We start from the raw sequence: 24,942 nt of genomic DNA, 5'->3' as shown, positions 1-24,942 counted from the left end.
AGCCTCTTTTCAGAATACCTGTAGTTCCCACGGATATTACCATAGATGTGGGTGTTAGGTTTGGACATGTTGTCAGAAAGTTAAAAACATATTTCATCTGTAGAAACTGAAATAGGTCATGGAATGAAATCCATTGGCTTGTTATCTGTGGACATGATATGCTTACCCTTTTAGCCTTATTTGTAAGTTTATGGAAACATACGTATATGAATCATATCTTTAGAATATAAACATGTTTGTTCGTAACGCAACTGTGTAGGCATTTGATTACCTAAAATGGTTCAAAACATAGCATCCATCTCATGTTGTTTTTATTTAACTCAGCACTAAGCAATATTCTAGGAATATGACGGCGGTCTGTAAATAATCGAGTCTGGACCTGACAATCCAGTGGTTGACATCATGAGCATCGATCCACGCAAATGGGATACGATGAGGTGTATCAACCAAGTCACTGAGCCTGACCACCTGATCCCGTTAGTCGCCTTTTACGGCAAGCATGGGTTGCTCAAGACCTATTCTACCCCGGATGTTCACGGCCCATGCTAAAGAACATATTGGGGAGTGTACCCATACTTTTGCATTTTTATAGTTTCACGTTATATTCACAACCTTTACTTGACACTCCCTATACGCCATTGTTAAGTAAAGCTGATAGCAGTTCAAAGAAGTGCGTCGATGAAGTCAAATACTCAGTACGAGAAACGTCAATGTGTAATGAAATATGTGTCATATATGAACAGCATTTATGATTCTTGCACATGCTAGATAATACATGAAAACGATGACCATATTTATACACCTGTCATAGTCACTTGCATGTTCTTGTATTTCATGGCTGTCGTACTATATACAAATATGGCGGCCAAATGATACGTACATTTCTAACACTGGTCATATGGACCTCGGATTACACTTTCATTTCCTTGAATGCATAACTTTGGGAAATACTTCGTGTCGTGAAGTGCACGTCAGCTAGATTGTGGTTGAACACACTGTTTTACATGCATATGCCTCATGTCTGTTGTGAGCAAGGCACGTTATCGAACTCGTTGCGATGAGAACGATACGACGTTGAATTCAGTGTTCATTATGTCCGTGTGCTATCTTAAGTGCAGTGAGATAACTATATGGAAAGGCATTAATAACCTTGAACATGTTGAATGGAATTAATTAAAGACTACAACATCAATTTCATAGAAAAAGTTCTGTCTAATTTGTTAGTTGCAAGTTAATTAAACCTCCATTCTCCGTGAAGAAATTACGCCCCAAGAAGAATGTTTCTTTCACGGCCATCATCTGCTGGTAATGCAACATGACGTATTTGGACGCGTTGTGTGCACGGAACTATTTCACAGACTTAGCAACGTCGCCAACCTGTCACAATGACCTGTCTAAGTTGTTTACACTGTCTGCCGGTGTTGTTATTAGGCTGGTAATACACTGGATTTCTTCATACTCCCGGAAATTAATATTTGACTTTATGTTATGCCCATCGATAACTCGATAAGGATGCCTTCCGCGCACGGCGGCATAGTGGTGAGACACGGGCTCTCTCGAAGCCCGAGAACTAATTCTTACAAGGCAGAATAGTTATATGTCGTAGTCGTTATATAACCAGTAAAACGAACCTCGATAATGTGGTCATCCCGTTTTTAACACACTCTTGTTAATATGGACTCCGATTGAATAAACCAGATTTAACGACAAGCACACATATACAGTGTGTAGAGTCATAATATGAAAGTTGGAGATTCAAGTGTTCAGTTGGGTAGACGAGCCTACCCATTTGATAGACCATATGTAATTCAGTTGACTACCCGAGACCCTTCATGGTAAACTGTGCTGGGAGGCGAGGCCCATCACTGCACGAAATTGCGCATTTCCATGTGTTCCCTCATGTTTGGAATAAGGTGTGGAATTGTTGGGTTCTGTGCCCAAAGGCGACATCACCTCCTGACAATGATATTGGCATTTTCAACTATGTCTTTATATGCCAAATGTTTGGAATGTATGCTAATAGAAATAATTATTTCCAGGTAAACAGTGCTGTATGAATGCGGAATGAATGCATTTTATGTGATCAGTTTCATATAGTTTTGAAATTAATGGAAATTAAAAAGACCACGCATAAGCGGTTTCCATAGGGTTTAAAGAGATGCAAATGATACGAATATTTACACATATACCAAACGTGATGAAATGATATTTAGAATGCTGGTCCGTATCTAGAGTTCCAGACGTTTGAAATATACTGGACATACTTTAGTAGTGTATTGATATTGTTTATGTACATTGTAACCTAATATCAAACCCCTGTGCCGAGATGATCGTTCATTATGCATGTGCCACGCCATGACGTGGAGAGGACCTTATAGTGGTGATTGGGGTGTGGTGGGGGTATTGAGGGATGGTGGTGGGGGTATTGAGGGATGGTGGTGCTGGTATTGAGGGATGGTGGTGGGGGTATTGAGGGATGGTGGTGGGGGTATTGAGGGATGGTGGTGCTTGTATTGAGGGATGGTGGTGCTGGTATTGAGGGATGGTGGTGGGGGTATTGAGGGATGGTGGTGCTGGTATTGAGGGATGGTGGTGCTGGTATTGAGGGATGGTGGTGCTTGTATTGAGGGATGGTGGTGGGGGTATTGAGGGATGGTGGTGGGGGTATTGAGGGATGGTGGTGGGGGTATTGAGGGATGGTGGTGGGGGTATTGAGGGATGGTGGTGCTGGTATTGAGGGATGGTGGTGCGGGTATTGAGGGATGGTGGTGGGGGTATTGAGGGATGGTGGTGGGGGTATTGAGGGATGGTGGTGGGGGTATTGAGGGATGGTGGTGCTGGTATTGAGGGATGGTGGTGGGGGTATTGAGGGATGGTGGTGGGGGTATTGAGGGATGGTGGTGGGGGTATTGAGGTTTTTCGTGAGAAGCTTCTTGGATTCCTTTGCTTGGAATTAGATGCTTGTGCCCATCAATGACACATAAAGACAGTGTCTAAACCAAGCTGAGGAATGTGTTTTTGTATCTATGTGTTCTGTTGACTTACGACACCTGAAGATCCGGGATAGAATAGCTCTTCAGCAACACATGCTTGCCGTAAAAGGCGACTATGTTTGACCATTTTTTGTAGTATTCATTACTACATTCAGTGCTTTAGGTTAAAAGTGAAGTACATCTGAATAAATAGTGGAACTCGTCACCAATTACTTGGGAGTTACACAATGTACATATCCCTTGTTCTCGTGGTGTATTTTCACAACGGCCTGTTTCAGTTGGAAGGTTGTGGTTACCGATTCTAAAATACAGTAAAGGTTTAGAAATATGATCAGGAAGAAGTAGATATTTCTCAAAGTATGGGGAGTCTTTAAAGAGTCTACAATAATGCACTTTTGGTGAGATTTGGACACCACTTCTCCGTGTGTGAAACGGAGAACTCTTTCTACTGTTGTTATTATTGTTGTTCTATTATACTCTCCAGGGTTGTCAAAAGCATTAGGTAGGCCACAAGTGCATAGGGTTTGATTAATACAGTTTAGCCAGGGATACATGTTACCAAGCTTGCTGTGTTCCGTCATATATGTCAACGTAAGTGGGGCAATCTAATTATTAGGACTAGGTAAAACACTGTGATATGGCGCGTTCAGCAATTTTAATGCTTAGCGGTCCTCCACCCAATTCGCCGTACGCCATAAAAGTTGGTGTGCCGTTATTAGCAACTTCAGTTGTACGCGCTCTATTATATCTGCTTTCGCACAGCATTACACTTCACATCCATAAAGTAGAATAGGTCCGATTAATATATCAAAAGTAGAAACTAGACAGCCTAGCGGTAATTGCAAATTTCTGGCTCGTTCCAGTAGTGTCATTGAAGCTTCAAAGCCAATGTCGGCAGCGTATCCTATGTAATGTAATTCCTAATATAGTATAACTGTCGGCTATCTTTTTATTGCCAACCAAAATACAAGAATTTATTTCTACGTTTATGTGCTGGTCCTGATCCAAAAATAATTATTATCGTTTTATCAGTATTAACCTTAAGTTTCCAAATATCACAGCAGGGTTTAAGGTTATCAGTGATGTTCTGAAGTTGGGTTGAGCTGGGTTGGGCTTTCTGTATCATCAGCATGCAATAATACTACAAATTGCACATGGAGAAATACGTCATCACTGTAAAACTCTAAGTCTATTCCTTCGCAAAGTGATCTTGAAGAAAACTTTCCTGGTCGTAAAGGAAAACAGAAAATTGGATGGGCGATAGTTGTTCCCCTTGCCGGACCCCGGACAAACATGGGAAAAATTAGTCTTAGTTACTATTTATTATCACACATGATATCCTTATACATATTTGAATTAAATTAAGCATCTTCACTTTCACTCTGCATTTAATTAATTTCACCCATGGGCCTCCATACGTGATCAAAAGCCTTGGAAAAATCATCCAAAGTACAGAATAGTTTCCTTGTTTCATGTTTAAGTGAGGTGAGAATAGTTTGAAGAATGAAAACATCATCGACAGTTGAGAAACCTTTATGAAAGCCTGATTGTGTGTGAGAAATTAAATCAAAATGATCGAGCAATCGTTTCAGTCTATCATTTAATATGCTGGTGTAATTTTTTTTCTAAGCAGCTTAATATTGAAATAGGTCGAGAAACGTTGTGGGGAATTAACTCCGGGATCTCCACACCTTCAAAAGCGAACAGAGAGTCTATAAGAATGTAGGTCATGAACTGGCCTAATAATCCCCGTGACCCAGGATTCGGGTCGTTGTCCAAGATCAAGTATAAGATTGAAGTTATCTACATAGACTTGCTTTAGTTGAGAAAATGAGGCAATTGGATAATCATTATATTCTGAAATTTGTTTCGCATTAACTTTGATTTGCATTCTGTACTTATTCGTCGATATATCTCCATTCAACATAGAACAATCGTAATTAGATACCTTGTCAAAATCATAGTCGCTTTCTACCTGAGAATTATCATCAAATTCACTCCCAATAATATTTTTTAAATGCTCATGAAAGTCTTCCAACGTAACTTATAATTTTTCTGATCTTTGTCATTATTAATTCGTTTCCAATGTTGTTAGGAAACAATTTCATATCTCTTCGAAACTATTAATATCCCTATTTTAAATTTATTCATTATGCCTTTGTATTCTTTGCCTTTTGCCAGAAGACTATTTTATATTCCGATTTGATATATTTCTTAGATAATTATTTTTAGTTTTGAAAATCTGTCGTATAACTTACATTCCTATCAAAAGCAGGGTAGTGTGGATCTACTGGTATGTTTACGACACGTGGTAGTGTTTGCCTCATTCAGACACACTCCAAATGCAGCACGTGCTGAATCAACTGAATCAACGTGCGAGTGAGTTAACTTCAGCTAGGTCACCCTGACCTTCGCGCATTGACCTGATAGACTGGGACAGGGGCTTTGTATCCTGTTGTCCACTGTTCTGTACAAAGGCTGACAGTTTACTATTGTCAACCTTGTTTGGCTGGTCGCCAGTGGACCAGGTATCATTGGTAATACTATCGTTTTTGTTGATAACAAGATTCACAGTCTCTTTAGTTATAATTTTAGATGATAACCAACTCGGGTGTGTACATCAGATAGCATTGGGCAAAAGGAAATGATATAGTCAATGGCGCTTGTGACTTTACAGGTCGTTCTTCCTTTTTTAGTATCCTCACCCAATCTACCATAACAGATGAACATGTTATTGTTATTACATAACTCTACCAGTGTAAAACCATAATTGTTTGGAGGGCCAGAGTCATTACATGTCTTCTGTCTTGGTCTGTTAGGGTAATCTAATATAGCTTCTGGATCAAATTCTTGCCTCATACAATCAATATCGGTAAATCTTCAAGTATATGTGTATCAATGGATCAGTTATCTTGTATATTTTTCTTCCTTGCATTAAAATCACCAAGTAGAAGAATTAATTCAGTTTCTGGGGAAAACAGAGAGATGTTGTTTTCAATGTATTGAAACATATCACCATCAGTGTAGACCCGTGAAGATCCGGGCTAGAATAGGTCTTCAGCAACCCATGCTTGCCGTAAAAGGAGACTATGCTTGTCTTAAGAGGCGACGAACGGGATCGGGTGGTCAAGATCGCTGACTTGGCTGATGCATGGCATCGTATCCAATTTGCATGGATCGGTGCTCATGATGTCAATCACTGGACCGTCATCCAGCTGGAATATTGCCGAGTGCGTCGTTAAACAACAAACAAACAAACAAACAAACAAATAAACAAACCATCAGTGTATTTTGAACCCTCATGGGGAATATTCCATAACACCCATGTATAAATCGTGAGATAAATTGAATAAACTCCCTGATACATTTATACACAAACTGAGTCAATACCACAATCAACAACAGATACAAACTGACTGAATCTCTCACACAGCTATTCCACGATTTCACCCCGCTCTTTCGTATTACTTTATATCCATCAATTTTAATAGCATCAAGTACATCTCTCTTAGTTTCTTGCAGGCCTATAATGACACATTGCTCCGTAAAATCAATAAACTAAGGATAGTCTTGTCATCTCCTCAGACCACAGACGTCTAAATTAACACACTTAAGTATCTGTGATCATCACAAACAGAGCTCCCTCCAGAATGAGGAGGTTCCCACTCGGGACCACGGTAGACCCAAGCCAGCATGGGTTCAGCTTCAGTGGGGTTTTGTTCTCTCTGGCTGGAACTTGGGTCTAAATTGACAATGTTATGTGAGAAGTCAGGTTTCGTCCGATGTTTGATTAGTTGTGTTAAAAGTATAGAAAGATTATGTAATACATGTTTAAACTATGATATTGGTTTTGCATAAAAATATAAACATGTTTTTATGATGTATATCACTAATGTATTTTTATATGTGACAGACTTTGTGCAGATCATCCATGAAGAGCGTATCAGTTATACCATGTTTAAATACGTTTTACAGTGAAGTAATATGCGTACGTAGACACTAAAGCACAACCGGAAATGACAGAAAAATACACGGTTATTGTACTTTATTGAGATATGCGTTGACGGGATAGCAATTAAAATATGTACTGCAATATATTTTCTTGGAAAAATGATGGAAAAGTCTACAGACATATATAAAGCTATGAAACGTTATGAGTATTGGAAGGTTGGGGTGTTTGACTCTATATTTGTTGTTCGAGAGATGATTCCTTCAATGGGGCACGGGTGGCCCTGTCGTCTAAGGCGCCGGGATTCGTTGTGCAGAGTTGCGTCCCTTGGGCAAGCCAGAAACCTATGATTGTGGGTTCGAATCCCGGTTCGCCCCGATTATGTTTCTAGGTTTGTCAGCACCATAGCCGTACTCGTGGGTTTCACCGAAGTGGTAAACGTCTGAGACCCGCATCACTTCGGGCTTTCCTCCCACATTAAGCTGACACGCCGTGATATAACTGGAATACTGTTAAAAGCGGCGTTAAACCCAACTCGCTCACTCACTGTACTGTCACCCAAATGTATGATAACTGGTTCAACTCATATGAAGCCGTCACGTTGGCGGTACTGAGGTTCTACTTCAAGAACGTGATCTTGAGCTCTTTGACATACCTCGGGTGTGATTCTAGCAAACGCTGCGTTGATCAAACCTTTACAGTTAGCCTAGATTAGCCCAATAGGTTTGAGTTCACAACGTCTGACTGGAACACACACGTAAGACAAGGTGACCTTATTGTGCCGCCAGAGCATCTGTATTGTACTCTACTGGCTTCTTATTGGGGCGAATTTTCTCAATCAGTTGAACTTTCGTTTCAGATAGTCTGAAGTCGACACTCCAAGATGTCAGATATTCCTGCATGGCCGCCTTCAGACTACTCATGGTTGGCTCGACAGTATCTGGTTCCATTGCGTTATGATAACTGGTGTTATACATGACAATAACACTGGGGTTCCAACCAGTCTATGAACACACCGTTCATTTCTTTTTCACCTCGAAAACTAGCTCACATCCACCAATAAGTCTCAGATCACGTGCTCCGGCGTTTAAAACAATGACACGATTACCACAGATAGGATCATGTGTGCTTTGCGTCCATCTGACATGTAGTCAGTGGAATGATTTTTATTCATTATTATTTGATTTTATTTCATCAAGGTTAATGATCTGGACGCCCTGGCTGCGATAGACATGTGACCTCATAGATTTGGTTACAGCAATATGTAGATATGCCACAACATTTCTTCTCCCGTTTGACACAGACTTTAAAAGATATGTACATTCAAAAATGGCATGTTTTTTTGTCCAGTTCTAGAAAAGCAAACTATTACACTACATTTAAGACTACTATTATACTAGAACCTTATCTATTAAGTGTAAATTTACATAAGTTTAGAACAGCTCTTTCTCGATTCCGTTGTGGCTCACATGATCTATTTATTGAAACAGACAGATATGAAGGTATTGCAAGAGAACACAGACTTTGTAGGATTTGTAAAACTGATTGTACTGAAGTTGAATATCACTTTTTATGTGTATGTCCAGTGTATGAAGATTTAAGAGCAAAATATCTAAATAACTATTTATACCGCAACCCAAACGGGAACAAATTTTGTAAATTAATGACTTGTGATTGTACAGAAACTATTAGAAATTTATCAATGTTCATTTATCATGCCATGAGAAAATGTATGAATTTGTAACACGCCCGACACAATGTACTATAGGCCTTTGGCCTCATAAGTACCATGAATAAAGATTGATTGACAGGATGGAATATTTACCCCTGAAAAATGCTCGGTCATCGCCATGTATCTCGTGGACAGCAATAATTATTGTAGACCGGGAAACATTAACTGTGTATTTAACACTCCCCCCCCCCCCTCCGAATTCTACTAGAAGTCCGGGGTACTCTCTCTGCTCAAGGCTTCTACACTGTACGCCTAATCACCCCTTAATCAAAGGTGTGTAATATCCTTTATGTTTTTGAGGCCACCCCCACCTTCTTTATGTTAGTTATATACCGTAGATGTGTTGGTATGAAGGCCCCAGAGCTTGTGCAGTTCAGTAATACACTATCTCAACTAACAAATACTTTCCTACTATCTCTCTCCGGTGTACAGAACGTCCTACTACAGAGCTATGGCCATGCGGGTGTAATGCAACATGCATCATGGGAGCAGTGTTGACTAAACAAATGTAGCGTCATTTTGTTATTTTCTAAGATGCACTGAATGTTCAACAATTGACTTGGTCTTTTTTGTGGATAAGATTTTTATGAAGACTTTATTATTTTTATTTTCAAAACAACGGAGTCGCATGTACATATTTTTCAAGTCCGTTTCATACTTCCCTTAAATGTCTTTGAATAAATCTGAACTTTCTACCGAAAATGAAACTGTACGAATCAACCTCTAAGGAGCTTTTAACTTTGTTTAATAGTCAACAGTAAGATGAATTGTTCGAATAGGTTCAAATTCCCATATGGGTACAATGTATATAGCACATTTCTGGTGTCCCCTGTCGTTATATTGCTGGACTATTGGTGAAAGCGGCGTAAATCTCATGCACTATTTAGACGTGAAATAGAATTCGGTTGTTCCTGACTTCTAGAGTGTTGGCGCTGGCCGCGAGTCCTCCTACGATTTTAACATTTCGTCTTATCTGAAGTGGGAAGACACAATTCAGCATATACCTTCTTCGACCTCGACCATAACCCACATCCTTCATCTAAGATATGAACTATTATGAATATTTGTAGATGACTTTATCCGGTTCAATCAACATTATTTTGTCGAGGACGAGTGTACAGATATTTCATGATTATAACACAAACTGCTAGCATTGATTTCATTTCGTTGTTGTAGGTATCGCCGTAACCCTGGCAAAGTTAATCATAGCTATCGATTGGATCCAAATTTCATAGTCGAACAAAATTGTTTGCCCCCATCTCTAACTGCTTCCTGCTCTTTAAGTCTAATGTGTGTGTGGTGTGTGTGTGTGTGTGTGTGTGTGTGTGTGTGTGTGTGAGAGTGTGTTTGTGTGTGTGTGTTTGTGTGTTTTTTTGGTGTGTGTGTGTGTGTGTGTGTGTGTGTGTGTGTGTGTGTGTGGCTGATGTGTATGTCAATTGATGTTTCTTGTATGTGTATGTGATTCTATTAAACGAGACTGCTTATTTCATTCAAAATGGCCCCTGAAGACAGAGCACTCTAATAGATAAAGCAGAAGTCGACCTCGTCATCCAAGTGACGCTACCCATCTCGTCGCCCTTGTCCACACATATCCTACTGTCACAAATATCCGTTTGCAAAATAACCGACTGGTTAATTGACGGGCGTGTTTGAGACCATTTAAAACCAAATAACACAGGAAAAGAATGCCAACATACAGGTATCCTCTGTATATTGTTTTTGTATAGATAACTCAACCTTATTAATTCATTATTCAGTCCAGGCAGAGAACACTGTTTATAATCAACTCAGACACACCCTGGATATTCGGTTGTGGCTTCAGCATATAATTATTCCACATGCAGATGTCACTGTAAGCTGAAACCTTAGCTGTCTACAAACAAAAATTTAACGTTTTTTATAAATATTATCCAGTATTGAAAGTGAATGTAAATATCACAAAACAAAAAGTGTATTATGCAGTGAAGGCCAAGGAATTAACTATCGACTGTCATTGAGGAATACATTTCCATAGAAATAGAAGACGCGGAACCGGAATAAAATCAATAACAGAAATTGCTAAAACACTGTACTGTTTATTAAAGAGATCGATAGCACTAATTCTATTATATTGTTCAGATATAGGGGAATTTAAACACATAGGCGCTATAAAAGGAGTTCGATTAATGTTCTTTAAACATGCAACTGATCTTAGAAAATTAACTTAATAATCTCTTGTAGATTTGGTTGCAACCCTAAAAATGCAAATATCAAATAACATTGCATCGTTCTTGCAAACGTATTTACTTCTACAAATCCTGTCTAATGTTTAAACAGTTATCTGATGATATATTATGAAGAAATGGTGCTTGCTATCGTTGGTTAAAATGTTAAATCAGTTCTCAATAACGTCGGATTACCGTGGGAAAACTCAATTATATGATATTGTACAGTGCCCTGGCTTGCATCAAATATCGAGCAAATATTTCAAGTTTTACAGACCCGGAGGGGAAATATCATGTCAAGATCTAAATGTTCATATTAACTAACATGATGAAACATTACTTTTTGAGTTTTAAACTTCCGCATAAGTAAGCACATTTTTGCTATTGGTACCGTCAGATGTCGCTCGCGATCTCTTCTGACAGACTACTTTATGAACCTCGCCCTCAGGTGGAGAAGTGTTACGTTCTTCTTTAGATAGGAGGTTCTTCTCCAGCAAAGATTATTGTATATACCACACAAATATCACCGGCAGTAAAGAATGTAAAACCTCCTAGAACCTGAATAATCTAATAAAAATAATAATAATCAAAATATATTGTCCATTTATTAAGTGAAACTGAACCTTCTAAAAGATTTTTCACTGTCATCTTAACTTTATAGTTAGTTATTTTATCATTATATATATATTGCTCCTGTACCACCGTTTGTGTGAGAAATATTCTCGACAGACGGACATAGTAAAAACGGTGCACTGCCATTATGACCACTTAAAATGGAGGGGTGTGAGGGCCTGTTTGTTGCATTAGGATACAGAATCTCCTTGGAGTTGTGAGAAATGGGCGTTGAAAGCTAGGCTGCCCATGTCAAGCATATTCTCAGAACAAATGTTGTTTATACGTGTGGTTTTTGTGCATGTTTTAGAAGCACCGTTTGCTTGACACCTACATCTATAAGTGAAGCGAAATTGCATAGGAAACCTGTATTGTACAGGGCCTGTGTTTAGTCTTTAACAATGATGAGAATCTCTAGTCATAGGCTAAAACTTGAAGTAGGTCGTGGCAATGAAACTGAATAATGTTGATACTGATCACTGTGATCGCACTGTGATCACTGTGAATTGTCTGCTAGTGTGTCCTTAATACACTTTGACCAGAATGAATTGTCAATTTCCCAGACCCTAGATAAAAACATAAAAAGGCGTCAGACTGAAGTTGTTCTGGGCTCCATTTGGATTATATATATAATCCAAATGGAGCTCATTATATATATATATATATATATATATATATATATATATATATATAGATAGATAGATAGATAGATAGATAGATAGATATTTTTGTTCCTGGAACGTAATTTCAGTTTATAGAATTAAGTACATTAGTAAATATTCAATGAATAAATTAAACAACGAATGCTACAAGGAATCTGTTTTGTCTTTTTCCCATTTTGACAACTCCCAACACGTTATCCAACTTCACCTAGAAACATGGGTGATAGGGAGTACATAGCAGTCACTGAACCATGAAGAATGTATGATGAAACAGTAGTCACGGGAAGCAGGCAAAATGGGAAGCGGGGCGGTGGGGTAGCCTTGTGGTTAAAGCGTTGTCTCGTCACAGGTTCGATTTCCCGCTGTGATATTGCTGGAATATTGCTAAAACCGGCGTAAAACCATACTCAACTCCTCTCATAATGTGAAGACGCTGTAAAACATCAACTGACTGATTCACTAATTGCAGCGAAACATGAATTTTTTTGTTTGTTGATTAACGCCGCGCTCAGCAATATTCCAACTATGTGACGGCGTTCTGTAAATGATCGAGTCTGGACAAGACAATCCGGTGATTGACATCATGAGCATCGATCCATGCAATTGGGATACGATGACATGCATCAACCAAGTCAGTGAGACTTACCACCCGATCCCGTTAGTCGCCTCCTACGACAAGCATAGTCGCGTTTTCTGGCAAGCATGGGTTGCTGAAGATAGTAACCCGGATCTTCACGTGTCAAACGTGAATTACAACCACGGAAACGCTCGATGTTGCACACACTTTTCGTGTTCTGTATGTCTGTCTGTCTGGCAGTCAAGTAGAAGTTATCACATAAATCGCAATTGATAATATATACAGACACGAGGTTGGCTGTGTGTTGCCGTTCACTCTATGGACAGAGTTCGATTCTGGATAGTTACTATCGTCAAGAGGGAAACAAATGCACACGTTTCATCACTACTTTCTTCCAGGACTATAATTTTAGATATTCATATCTAAGAAAATCTTTGCACCCCCTTCTCCGTTCCAAATAATCGATCAAGTCACTTTGCATCGTCTGGCGCTTTATAAGGCTATTGATCATCCTGCCACGTAGACGAAACTGTACGCGTTAACACTGTCCGAACAAATACAACACGATCCTCTTTACTTACATAAATCTGTTGTCGATTCATTCAAAGGAAGAAATATAGGTTAGTGAACTGGTTGAAGTGTTCGTCCGTCACACCGAAAACTCAGGTTCGATTTGCCCCCTGTTTGAAACGTGCCTGTTCTTGGTGCCCTGTGTTATGATATTGTTTGAATGTTGTAAAAAAATACTTCGAAGAACCCGTTAAGATCCGGGTTAGAATTGGTCTTTAGAAACTCATGCTTGTCGTAAGAAGCGACTAACGGATCGGGTTGTCAGGCTCTTTGGATCGGCTGAAGCAGAGACCATAACAATTTTATAAGACCCGTGAAGATCCGGGGTAGAATAGGTCTTCAATACCCATGCTTGCCGTAAAAGGCGACTATGCTTGTCGTAAGAGGCGACTAACGGAATCGGGTGGTCAGGCTCGCTGACTTGGTTGATGCATGTCATCGATCCCAATTGCGTGGATCGATGCGAATGATATCAATCACTCGATTGTCTTGTCCAGACTCGATTATTCACAGACCACTGTCATATAGCTGGAATATTGCTGAGTGAGGCATTAAACAACAAAATACTTCAAATACAAATCCCGTTCATTACATAATTTTACCAGTCCAATTTTTTGAAGAGCTTTAAAGTGCAAATTATATATAATTGCTACCTTCAACCTGAAAATGATAATAACCTCTTCGTATTCCTAATATAGCGTCTACTCACGAATAAAACCTGCACTGCCACATAAAGCTGTGTGTATTGATAATTATGTCAAATGGATATTTAATGTATTTCATTTGTGACAACATGGCGTGCCATAGGTACGTCTTATATTTGTGTCCGTGCCATGTGTCGCGTGTCCGTATATCCTTGACACTTTTACTGGTCGAAGTTGTTTATTGTGACTGCCCCGCCCCGTGACTTTGGACATCAGGGATGATGTACGCGGCTGCTGACAGCTGGCCGGCTCAATCCGCCATCACAGATTCACAGCACGGGCTGCTACACTGATCTCGAATCTACGTTCTTTTAACCATATACAGTATGTCATAATAAGTAATCTATTTTTGCAAAATAATGCCATATCAACATACCCTTTGTGTCCACAAACAGACTTCATCAATCAAATTGTTTACCTCGGATTAACACGAACGATCACAAATTGTCACAAATGTAAAACCCAAGCTGTGAACATAATCCGAAATAAATAAACGTCGATGGAGTAGACTCGTGTTCGCGCATCACACCGAAGGCCTGGGTCCGATTCTCGAAATGGGTACAATGTTTGAAGCCCTTTTCTGGTGTCTTCCACCGTAATACTTTGCAGGAATATTGCTAAAAGCGGCGTAAAACTGTACTCACTCACTACCAGTACTATGACGTGCAGCTGCAATGAAATAGTAGTATAAGAACGAACAAACGAAATCAAAGTAACAAAGCGATAAGTACACGTCAAAGCACAACCACGCACATGCCGTGTTAGAGGCGATTGAGGTGGTGCTCAATTCTTTATTAGGAAATGGCTAATGAGCTTACATCGATGACTTATAAAGTGACTTAATTAACAGGTCAAGATAGAAGCTGCGTTTCGTGAGCTGTACGGATAAAGCCATGCATCATATGGGTTTACACTAACCACAAGCTTCCGATCTAAAAAATGTGTCTGTTATCGCAGTGAAGGCAATAACCATTTTCCTGGTCAAAATGTACCGATATTCGAACTGATTGAACATTCAATGACATCATATGAATCATACGGTATGGGTTTCGTTTCAAGTTGGAGAAAGAAGCACTTATTAAAAATCGGACATTTACCGAATTGTAAGACTTAATTTGTTTACATTCGAGACGTTATTGCATGCAACTGCATTGTTTATAATGCCAGCGCTGCCAGTCAACAAGAGTTGGTCAGTTCACTCAGTGTTGAAATCAAACATCTCGCTTCAAGGCCAGAATGAAGAACAACACCTGGCGAGTCACGTGGAGGTCATCTCCATGGTCAATCTAGAGGTGATTTAATGCTTGGACATTGGACACCTATTTTATGTTGTGTATCTACGGTGGGGTGCTTTTGTTAGAATGGCCTACCTACATGTATGTCCTGAGTGTGATTGAAGGCTGAATCTGACATCAATGTCCCCTTCACAATGACAGATGCCCTCGAGTCCTGTAGAGAGGAACATCAGTACCGGCCAGTTCTGTTGACCACGTCCACCATACTTTACAACTCTGTTAATTTTAGATAAAGGTTGGACCCGTCATTTTCAATCATCTATAGCAAAACAGATGATGCGTGGACACAATTTATTTCTTAAACAAAAATATTCAGATCACTTAATTCAGAGCAGAAATCAGAGATATTTCCCTTTTCACAACATAATCGCGGAATATATTCTGACATTTAATACACAGCGAAAGATGAAAGCTTTTTGGTCTGAAATGGTCGTGTCGATTGTTCCAGTAGGGTCGCATCACCAGAGCAGTCCCATAACCTTGGCAACAGCGTCATCGGAGATGAAATCCAATTTACGACGTTGATTACGAGAATCCGGTTACCTTCTGACTGAACGTGTTTTTGTATAGTGTAGCGGGGTGACGTGAATCAGGCCAATCTGCTTCATCCTTCCCCGACCCCAGTCACAGCTGAATTGATATTACGGACAGAACAATTTACACCCGTTTTGTTTTCGAAAAATATATTTGTAATTTGAAACGATTGTAGTATTTGGATACCTTATTCTACGTGGGTCGTTTATGTTATCTTCCGTTATTTGACTGGTTCGATAAGTTACACTCCGTCGTGACATACCTGTAGAATTTTGTACTGCAGTGAAAACATCCCCCTCTCGCACAACCCTTTTTATAAGGAAGAATATGTGGAGGAAGTATGTATCAACTATGTTCACATAAAGCATGTCGTCACTTGGGAGCTAGGACAAATAGGTCTCTAGTATCCATGCTTGCCGTAAGAGCCAATTAATGAGGATAAAATGGTTACAAAGTGTTATCTGGCTGACTGTGTTTCATCGTACAGCCGACTGAGCAGGCTCATGCTATCCATCACTGGTTTGCTTCTCGTAGACTTGATTATTGAAAGTGGAATATTGCTGACTCCAGCACAACACGACAGTCACATCGACACAAGCGATCTCTTGTGACATGAAGGCACCAAAGACTGGAACTGCTGGAATATGGCTCATAAAGGGGAAATTGACAATTGGAAAGTTGAAGTCTTCCTCTTGTCAGACAGTCTTGTAGATAGTGTTTTGTCACTCTGAATCGTGATGCATAGATCTAAATATGGTACAGATGTGACAGTTTCACTGGTCTCTTTAATTTCTAGTTCAGGTGGGTAAATCAGTGGAGCCGAATTAGCTACTTGACCATTACTGAACGATATCAGATTATCAGATCATCGATATACCTAAAGCTGAATTTAAACTTCTTAGACATATTTCCTTGTTTTGATTTTCCCAATCCGAGCAGAAATCCCGAGTCATGTGCTTAAAGAACGAGCCACCGAGGAAGTGTCCACAATTGGTGCCCATGGGGGTGTCTACCTCTTGCCTAAATGCCATATCCCCAAATTTCACATAAATGTTATTAATGAGGAATTCAAGCATTAGACATATTGTTTGCTCAGTGAACATCACATGCCATTCGCTTTTATTCTGACAAATAATCCCGAACCTTTTGAAGCTAGAAATGGAACGATAGTTACAAATGCCCCATGTATAAAAGAATGAAAGTTTTGATTATGTTTGTTATATTCTGGTAGACGAAGATGAAATCAAAATGTTTTGACAAAATTTAACTTGGTTCTTTTCTGAGATTGCTAAAATCTAGCAACTGCTTTGAATGTTTGAGACAGCGTTTTAGAGACTCAATAACCATACCAACAATCAATGGCACCTTTACTGAGAGAATGTCAGTTCGACTTGATTGTTGGTGTAGAAGTTCCAAGTCTAACCTTGAGATAATGCAGCATTTGAGTATTTAACACATGGCTCCTACTTTAACGCAATTCTCTTCCGAGTGACAGTTTTTGCCCAACCTAACGCTGATCGTGCGTGCCACGTCATGTGTGGCCGTCGGTCTGATTTTGTCGAGAGAGCTTAAACTCCTCTTTTGAGGGCAACACATTTTTTGAATCTCAACTGTTCGTATCGTTCGATGGCGTCGTTGTCTCTGTATATCACTGTCATGACACGAATCATCACTTTTTGGGGAAGATTGTTATCTGGAAAAGCCACCAAACTTTCATTAATTGTGTATAAACAAAATTGGATACAGTTTGTTAAACATATTCTTGTTATGACAGGTAATAACAATGTTTGGATAAATCAGTCATTTTCATCAGTTGATTGGCTTACATGTGTGATTAGAACTTGTTTGGAAGATTAGTTTATACAACGGTGGAATTCTGATGTCACAAATTCAAGTAAAGGAAAATTTTATAAAGTCATTAAAGATAATATCTCACTGGAAACATATCTGTGCAATTTACCAAAACGAGTGTACATACCACTACTACTTTTCAGAACTTCTTGCCATTATTTACCGATTGAATGTGGAAGATGGAATCACACCCCTTTATTAGATAGAAAGTATACTGTTTGTAAAAGCCAAGACATTGCGGATGAATATCATTATATTTTTAAATGTGAATATTTTAAAGAAGTAAGACAATTATACATACCAAAGATTCTTATTGTACACCCATCTATGTTTAAACTTCAACAGATGTTTCATTGTAAAAATAATATCTTCTTGAAGAAATTATCAAAATATTGTAAAATAATAATGGCTACATTTAAATAACTATTAAAGCTGCCATCACTATTATACGTCGCATCTCCTGTTAAACCTCAACATGCTACTTTTTGTAGCCTTGGGCGTAATAAAGTTCTGTTCTGTTCTGTCTCGTGTGCCTGTTCAACAAATGAGCACGGTGGTGGTTGTTATCCTTTAAGACCAAAGACTGACTGGACTGTTGATTTTATTTAGAAATTCCAATCATATTGTCTTTCCTGTTACAGTAATGTCCATCCTGTTATCGTTTCTCTATGGCGCCCTGTAATGTATGTGATAGTTATATTACTGGCCAGAGCCCCCGCGTAGCTGCTAGTTACAATAGAGGGAGTGTTTTGAGCCTGACTGGGGAAGTCATTTGAGCCTAGGCCCATATGACTCGAGAGTCAAATGTAGGGGGAGTCGTTTGAGCCTACTCTACCGGATCCTGACAAGAGGCGACTACATTTGGATCACTTGTTCAAGCCTTGTGACTTGCGTGTCATAGTATACTCCGATTATGGTTATAATCGACACGCGGCCGAATAGCTGGAATGCTGGATCGAGGCTGCAGTGTTAAAAAACATCCACTCACCCATTTTTCAGGAAAGAAGCATATATCGGCCAGTTTTCTTTTCTCATTTTTATCCCGGCCGCTGTTGAAATGTATGCCCCAATGTGAGGATACTCAATTGAACATTAAAAAGATCCAGGTCAGCGTGATCTTTCTTCAGCTATATTTATTGAAAATTCGCTTCCAAAGCAAAACGACTCGATCTAAGTCATAAAATAACTGTTGCGAAGTGTTCCAAACTTAGAATTGTCTAACCTTTTTATGAGATTTAAGTGTTCTAAACTTTAAGATTTCATAAAAAAGTTAGACAATTATTAAAAAACAGTTTTCTTCTAAATTAAAAAAAAATCCCCCTCCCACTGGTTTACCGGTTGAGATTGGAGAAACACATAAAACATATGGATGGCTCATGGTTCGCTATATCCTGAGAATATATTATTGACGGGGCACCTGCAAAGTTGATAATAAGAATGTTTTATAAGGCCGTTTAAAATCAAACTTTAGTACTCAGGCATGTGCTTGGTTTTGAAGTATCTGAATATACAAGGAATAGTCTGCCTTAAAATAACAGCTCTGGTAATACGGTTCATAAAAATTGAAATGTCTGCAGGGATGCCAGTGAATATCTGTGTTGTTGCCAATGGCTGTCTGTTGTTTTGTTTGATGATTTGGTTAAACACGTGATTAACTGACAGTCCTTGGTGTTACATACTGGACAAAAAAGTATTCAAGTGAGTACCCAATTTCATAAAAAATATCCCCCAAAATATTCATGATCGCTAATTGTTTTGTTCAGTATAGATGACTGTCTGTTCTGTTACAATCGGTGACTGTCGTGTTTTTCTTGACGGGTAACAGGAAAGACAGTTATAACACAGGAGAACGGTTTCTTGGTATTAAGACAGCACTTCCCACTGATAGGGTGAATAATTGAATAAAAACGACAAAACCATTCATAAGAAATCTCTGCTAATTATAAAAGCCGAGTCGATGGTACGATTATGTCATGAGCATGTGTTGATGTGTTCGCGAAAAGGTGAGCGCATCCTGCCCCACCATCACACACACATGCACAGGCATGTCAGTTGTCCACCAAAGTCTCGAGCTGCTGGAATATTGCTCGAAAAATTAAAGGGAAAGTTGACTGTTGGAATTTTGAAGTCATCCTTGTCACACAGACTTGTGAAAAGTTTTTTTTGCCAGGAAGGGAATTGGCTATTTGACCATTATTGAACGATATCGATATTATCGCTTGTCACGGTGTCGTAAAACTAGTCTAGTTACGGTCTAGAGCCCGCACGGCTTCCCCCTCCCTTAATCGTCAGACTTCCGTGAGCATTCGGCAAAGTCCGACGGTCGTCGTTGTCCAGTGCCTTTACGTTCATTGCTGGAGAATTAGGGACTCGTACAAAACCATTGATGAAATTATGTGTTTTTTCCGTCAGGCACCGCTAGACCGTTTACCGGTCGTCTTGCTCGTTGTTCTGTCAGGTCGAAACTAAGACTTCGTAAGTAAGTGGTTATGGCAGTTTTCTCTCTGGTACTAACTTACGCTGGTGTTATTGAGCTAAATAGTATTAGGTAGGCTTTTATATTTCGTACCCCGTTTTTCTAGTAATCCGTGGATAACCAACAATCCGTCCATGAGACCAGCTGCTATTCAGGCGTTTTTCGTGTATTTTATGGTCCAAGAGACTTATTTTAGGGATAGACCCTCTGTGTATATTTCCCGTCATTTAACCCAGCCGAGGGTATTCATTCCTTAGAGTGTTGAGCTAATTAACTCTCAGGTGTTAATTGGTCCCAGCCGAGTTAATTGACTGTCAGTGCATCTTGTCAATATCTTGTCAAAGTATTGATTTAGCTACTCTACTTTTTATTACTGTTATACAGTGGCTTAGCTAATCAGCTTGTATATTTGCTCTCACTTTATTAATCAGTGATCATTGTCAGTGTAAATTTGTTTTTTGATCTTTTTATATTGTCTATTGATACAATTAGCTAATAGCAATAAACCTGTTAATCTATTACCAAGTTTTTCATGATTACTTTATTCTTGTTATAATGACACCCTGGTCTCTGGAGCACCGCACCGTCACATCGATATTCCTGAAACAGTAAGTTCAACTTTGCCAATCTTATTGAATTCCATGTAATCAATTATCAATTTATTTACCAAAGCAATATTAAAAAATAGAGTATGTTCCCTCCCAATCGCGGGCAGATTTTCTTTGATGGTTTTTTGATGCGACAGTTTGCATTTCAGGCACATGGTGCAATCGCGGAACAGGAAGAAGGGTTACCATTGGGACACTGGCAAACTCCAGGAATCAGTGGTGAGAATTGTTGTCATGGTGACTGGGTGGTCCTTTTCCAAAGATTAGAGATTTTATAAATACAAAATGATTATTTTTTATGTGTATGTTTAGGTCAGCTTAGAAAAGCTGCCCCTTGTTTTGAATGAATTATCTGAAGCTCAAATGTCGATTTGGAATCTAACGTTTAGTTTAGTTCATTTATGCCTAAAATATATACTGTAATTTCTAATTGGTTTTCTTAGGGATATTTCAATAAGGACTTTCCAAAAGAATAATCTTCAACTGTAAATTGAATAATAGTAACTTTAAAGTAAGTTTAATAACCCATATGTCTAAAATTAAAAAATAACAACCTCAAATTGTCTTACGAGGTTGAAGCCCCGCTGTTACTGTGCATGTTACTGAAAACGAAAAGAACGACGAGAAACGACGACGATAGCGGCTGTGCATGACCATATCACAGTAATTGCATGATTATATGTCATCGCACTGTTTCACGATTCATCACGGGGTTGTGTTCAGACTCCGGTCATCAATAGGCTGATACACTAACTATGACTCAACCACACTCACTCACTCACTCACTCGCTCGCTCACTCACTCACTCACTCGCTCACCCACCCACCCACCCACCCACCCACTCACTCACTCACTCACTCACTCACTCACTGGCAAGACGTTGTTAGTCTGGCTCAGAAAAGGTCATCTGAGCATGTTGATCATCTGAACTTTCTATGCGAGTACTTCATCATAATCAACCATATCCTTGAAGCCACAACTTATGAACTATCCACGTCAATCACAAGAGTAATATCTGGCTAGGGAATATACGCCCGTCAGCACGGGGCCGTATACACAACCACGAGGAAACCCACTTGCGTCGTTGCCTCCGCGGGACTATTTCCAATCTCATGGTTCTGTATATATAGAAGTAATAAAGGTAGAAATAGGAAAGTTATTAATTTGTTTTTGAGAGAGTGCTTCAACTACAGCATTCCGTCTTTCGATTTTTTGTGTTGAGAAACTGGATTCCGAATGCATCTAATGATTCTGTCAACCCTAACAAGAACAAAGGGTGACACAGGAATTTAGACGCGCGTTTGTATCCAGTTTAAGGTCAATGTTAGTCGATGAATAATCATTTCTAAGACGCCAATTGTTTAGATTGGGCATATTGTGTGGATTCGTAACGGAAAAAACCCATGACTGGTTACTGCTCTGAAAATATAGAACATAACGGCTGGAGAATGGGTGAATATCTCATACATAACACGTGGGGAATCGGTGTATATCTCATACATAACAGCTGGAGAATCAGTGTTCATCTCATACATAACAGCTGGAGAATCGGTGTATATCTCATACATAAAAGTTGGAGATCGATGTATATACCACACATGACACCTGGAGAATCGAAATATATCTCATACATAACACATTGGGATCGGTGTGTATCTCATACATAACAGCTGGAGAATCAGTGTTCATCTCATAAATAACAGCTGGAGAATCGGTGTATATCTCATACATAAAAGTTGGAGATCGATGTATATACCACACATGACACCTGGAGAATCGGAATATATCTCATACATAACACATGGGGATCGGTGTATATCTCATACATAACAGCTGGAGAATCAGTGTTCATCTCATACATAACAGCTGGAAAATCGGTGTATATCTCATACATAAAAGTTGGAGATCGATGTATATACCACACATGACACCTGGAGAATCAGAATATATCTCATACATAACACATGGGGATCGGTGTATATCTCATACATAACAGCTGGAGAATCAGTGTTCATCTCATACATAACAGCTGGAGAATCGGTGTATATCTCATACATAACAGCTGGAGATCGGTTTATATACCACACATGACACCTGGAGAATCGGAATATATCTCATACATAACAACTGGAGAATCAGTGTTCATCTCATACATAACAGCTGGAAAATCGGTGTATATCTCATACATAACAGCTGGAGATCGGTTTATATACCACACAAGACACCTGGAGAATCGGAATATATCTCATACATAACAGCTGGAAAATCGGTGTATATCTCATACATAAAAGTTGGAGATCGATGTATATACCACACATGACACCTGGAGAATCAGAATATATCTCATACATAACACATGGGGAATCGGTGTATATCTCATACATAACAGCTGGAGATCGGTTTATATACCACACATGACACCTGGAGAATCGGAATATATCTCATACATAACAACTGGAGAATCAGTGTTCATCTCATACATAACAGCTGGAAAATCGGTGTATATCTCATACATAACAGCTGGAGATCGGTTTATATACCACACATGACACCTGGAGAATCGGAATATATCTCATACATAACAGCTGGAAAATCGGTGTATATCTCATACATAAAAGTTGGAGATCGATGTATATACCACACATGACACCTGGAGAATCGGAATATATATCATACATAACAACTGGAGAATCGGTGTATATCTCATATATAACACCTGGAGAATCGGTGTATGTCTCATACATAACAGCTGGAGAATCGGTGTATATCTCATATATAACACCTGGAGAATCGGTGTATGTCTCATACATAACAGCTGGAGAATCGGTGTATATCTCATATATGACACCTGGAGAATCGGTGTATATCTCATACATAACAGCTGGAGATCGGTTTATAGCTCACACATAACAACTGACATCAGGTGTGACATCAAGTACAAAGAAAACGTCGACTCTGAAACGACCCGGCTGCCTTGTGCATGCAGTTGTTACACAAATCAACAATATTGCATCCTGCTAGACTAGATAATAGACGCTTCTATCGACACGACGCTTTGTCTTCATCATAAAAGGGCTGGAGCTAATTTAACTCCTGGCAGACGCGTTGCTTCCACAACCGCCTCGTTGAAAACAATGACGATTAGATATCGACAAACTCTTGGTCATGGGGTTGAGCGACGATGCCTTCTGGTACATATTTCATTATATTGAAAAGGACATGTTATTGACATGTAACACGCCCCCGGCTTTCCGTGTCTATTTCAACCCATTGCCTATGCATGTCTATTTCAAAGTGACCAGTAACATGTTTCTGACGCTGAAGAAAAAGACACAGTGATTTAATAACCTACAATGCATATAGTTCTTTGTTGCTTGTGTATAGCATACTACACACAGGGTCCATGGAACAGGAATAGACAAAGTTAGAAAAGATGACACTGGATATGAATAAGCTATCTGGGCCCCGTTCCACAAAGCGATATTAGGGCTACGTTGATCGTAAGCCTATGATAAAGTATGGGAGTTACGACCAACTTAGGACTAAGATCGCTTTGTGGAACGGGCCCCTGAACCAAAACAAATCCAAACAATCTTTAAACAAAAACAAAAAGAATTCTCAAAATTAATATAAACTCACAGAGACAAAAACGATTATTAATTTTATTTTCAAATTCAAATTAAACTGTTACCTTGAAGTTACTGACATTATCTATGATATGTCTCTTTAATAATTTAATATTTCTCTTGGGTAATAAAATATAACGTAATTCCTTTGGCAGTATGCAAAATAATCACCTGGCGATATAAAGAGGTACAGCCTGTAGTTTCAAAGTCCATACTTCCAACCCAACCCAAACCCAACCAAAAAGGCACAAGAACATTGCCGAAGTAAAAAGGCCTCCGTTATTGTTATTAATATTGATAGTGGAACGGATATAAATAACTTAACCTGAAAAACGGATTTGCACGAGTTTGCTCGTTCCCTATATCAACGCCTGCAGTTTTGTCTGCAACAGGTTGGACCTTCCTATCATCTCTGGGACAGGCTTGGCGCTGACACGGACATGTAAGCATTGCGAGATCGAAGGCGCGGGCTTCCAAATGTCGTATTTATCTGAGAATCCTGCGAGTGGTTCCTCCGTCAGCGATTAGCCGGATCGGCACGCAGAGCAG

At 39.3% G+C, this 24,942-nt stretch overlaps 1 protein-coding gene across 1 annotated transcript; it reads right to left on the bottom strand.

The window, feature by feature from the left end:
- Positions 1–2,372: 2,372 nt before the first annotated feature.
- Positions 2,373–7,892, bottom strand: LOC139453422 (uncharacterized). Its single transcript, XM_071235119.1, has 2 exons — positions 7,752–7,892; positions 2,373–2,960 (listed from the first exon to the last, which is right to left on the bottom strand). The coding sequence occupies exons 1-2, from the start codon at positions 7,890–7,892 to the stop codon at positions 2,373–2,375; spliced, it is 729 nt and encodes a 242-aa protein (XP_071091220.1).
- Positions 7,893–24,942: the final 17,050 nt, after the last annotated feature.

This window comes from Haliotis cracherodii, unplaced genomic scaffold (assembly GCF_022045235.1).
Source record: "Haliotis cracherodii isolate W230 unplaced genomic scaffold, xgHalCrac1.p SCAF_10, whole genome shotgun sequence".
NCBI classification, from domain to species: domain Eukaryota; kingdom Metazoa; phylum Mollusca; class Gastropoda; order Lepetellida; family Haliotidae; genus Haliotis; species Haliotis cracherodii.
This window is presented reverse-complemented; position numbering and strand designations above follow the sequence as displayed.

Excerpts from the sequence above, each read along its gene's own strand:
- LOC139453422 (XM_071235119.1), bottom strand. The coding sequence starts at position 7,892 with ATGGAACCAGATACTGTCGAGCCAACCATGAGTAGTCTGAAGGCGGCC. Across the intron at positions 2,961-7,751 it reads TTCGCCCCAATAAGAAGCCA|CATCTAATTCCAAGCAAAGG; the intron begins GTAGAGTACAAT and ends GATGGGCACAAG.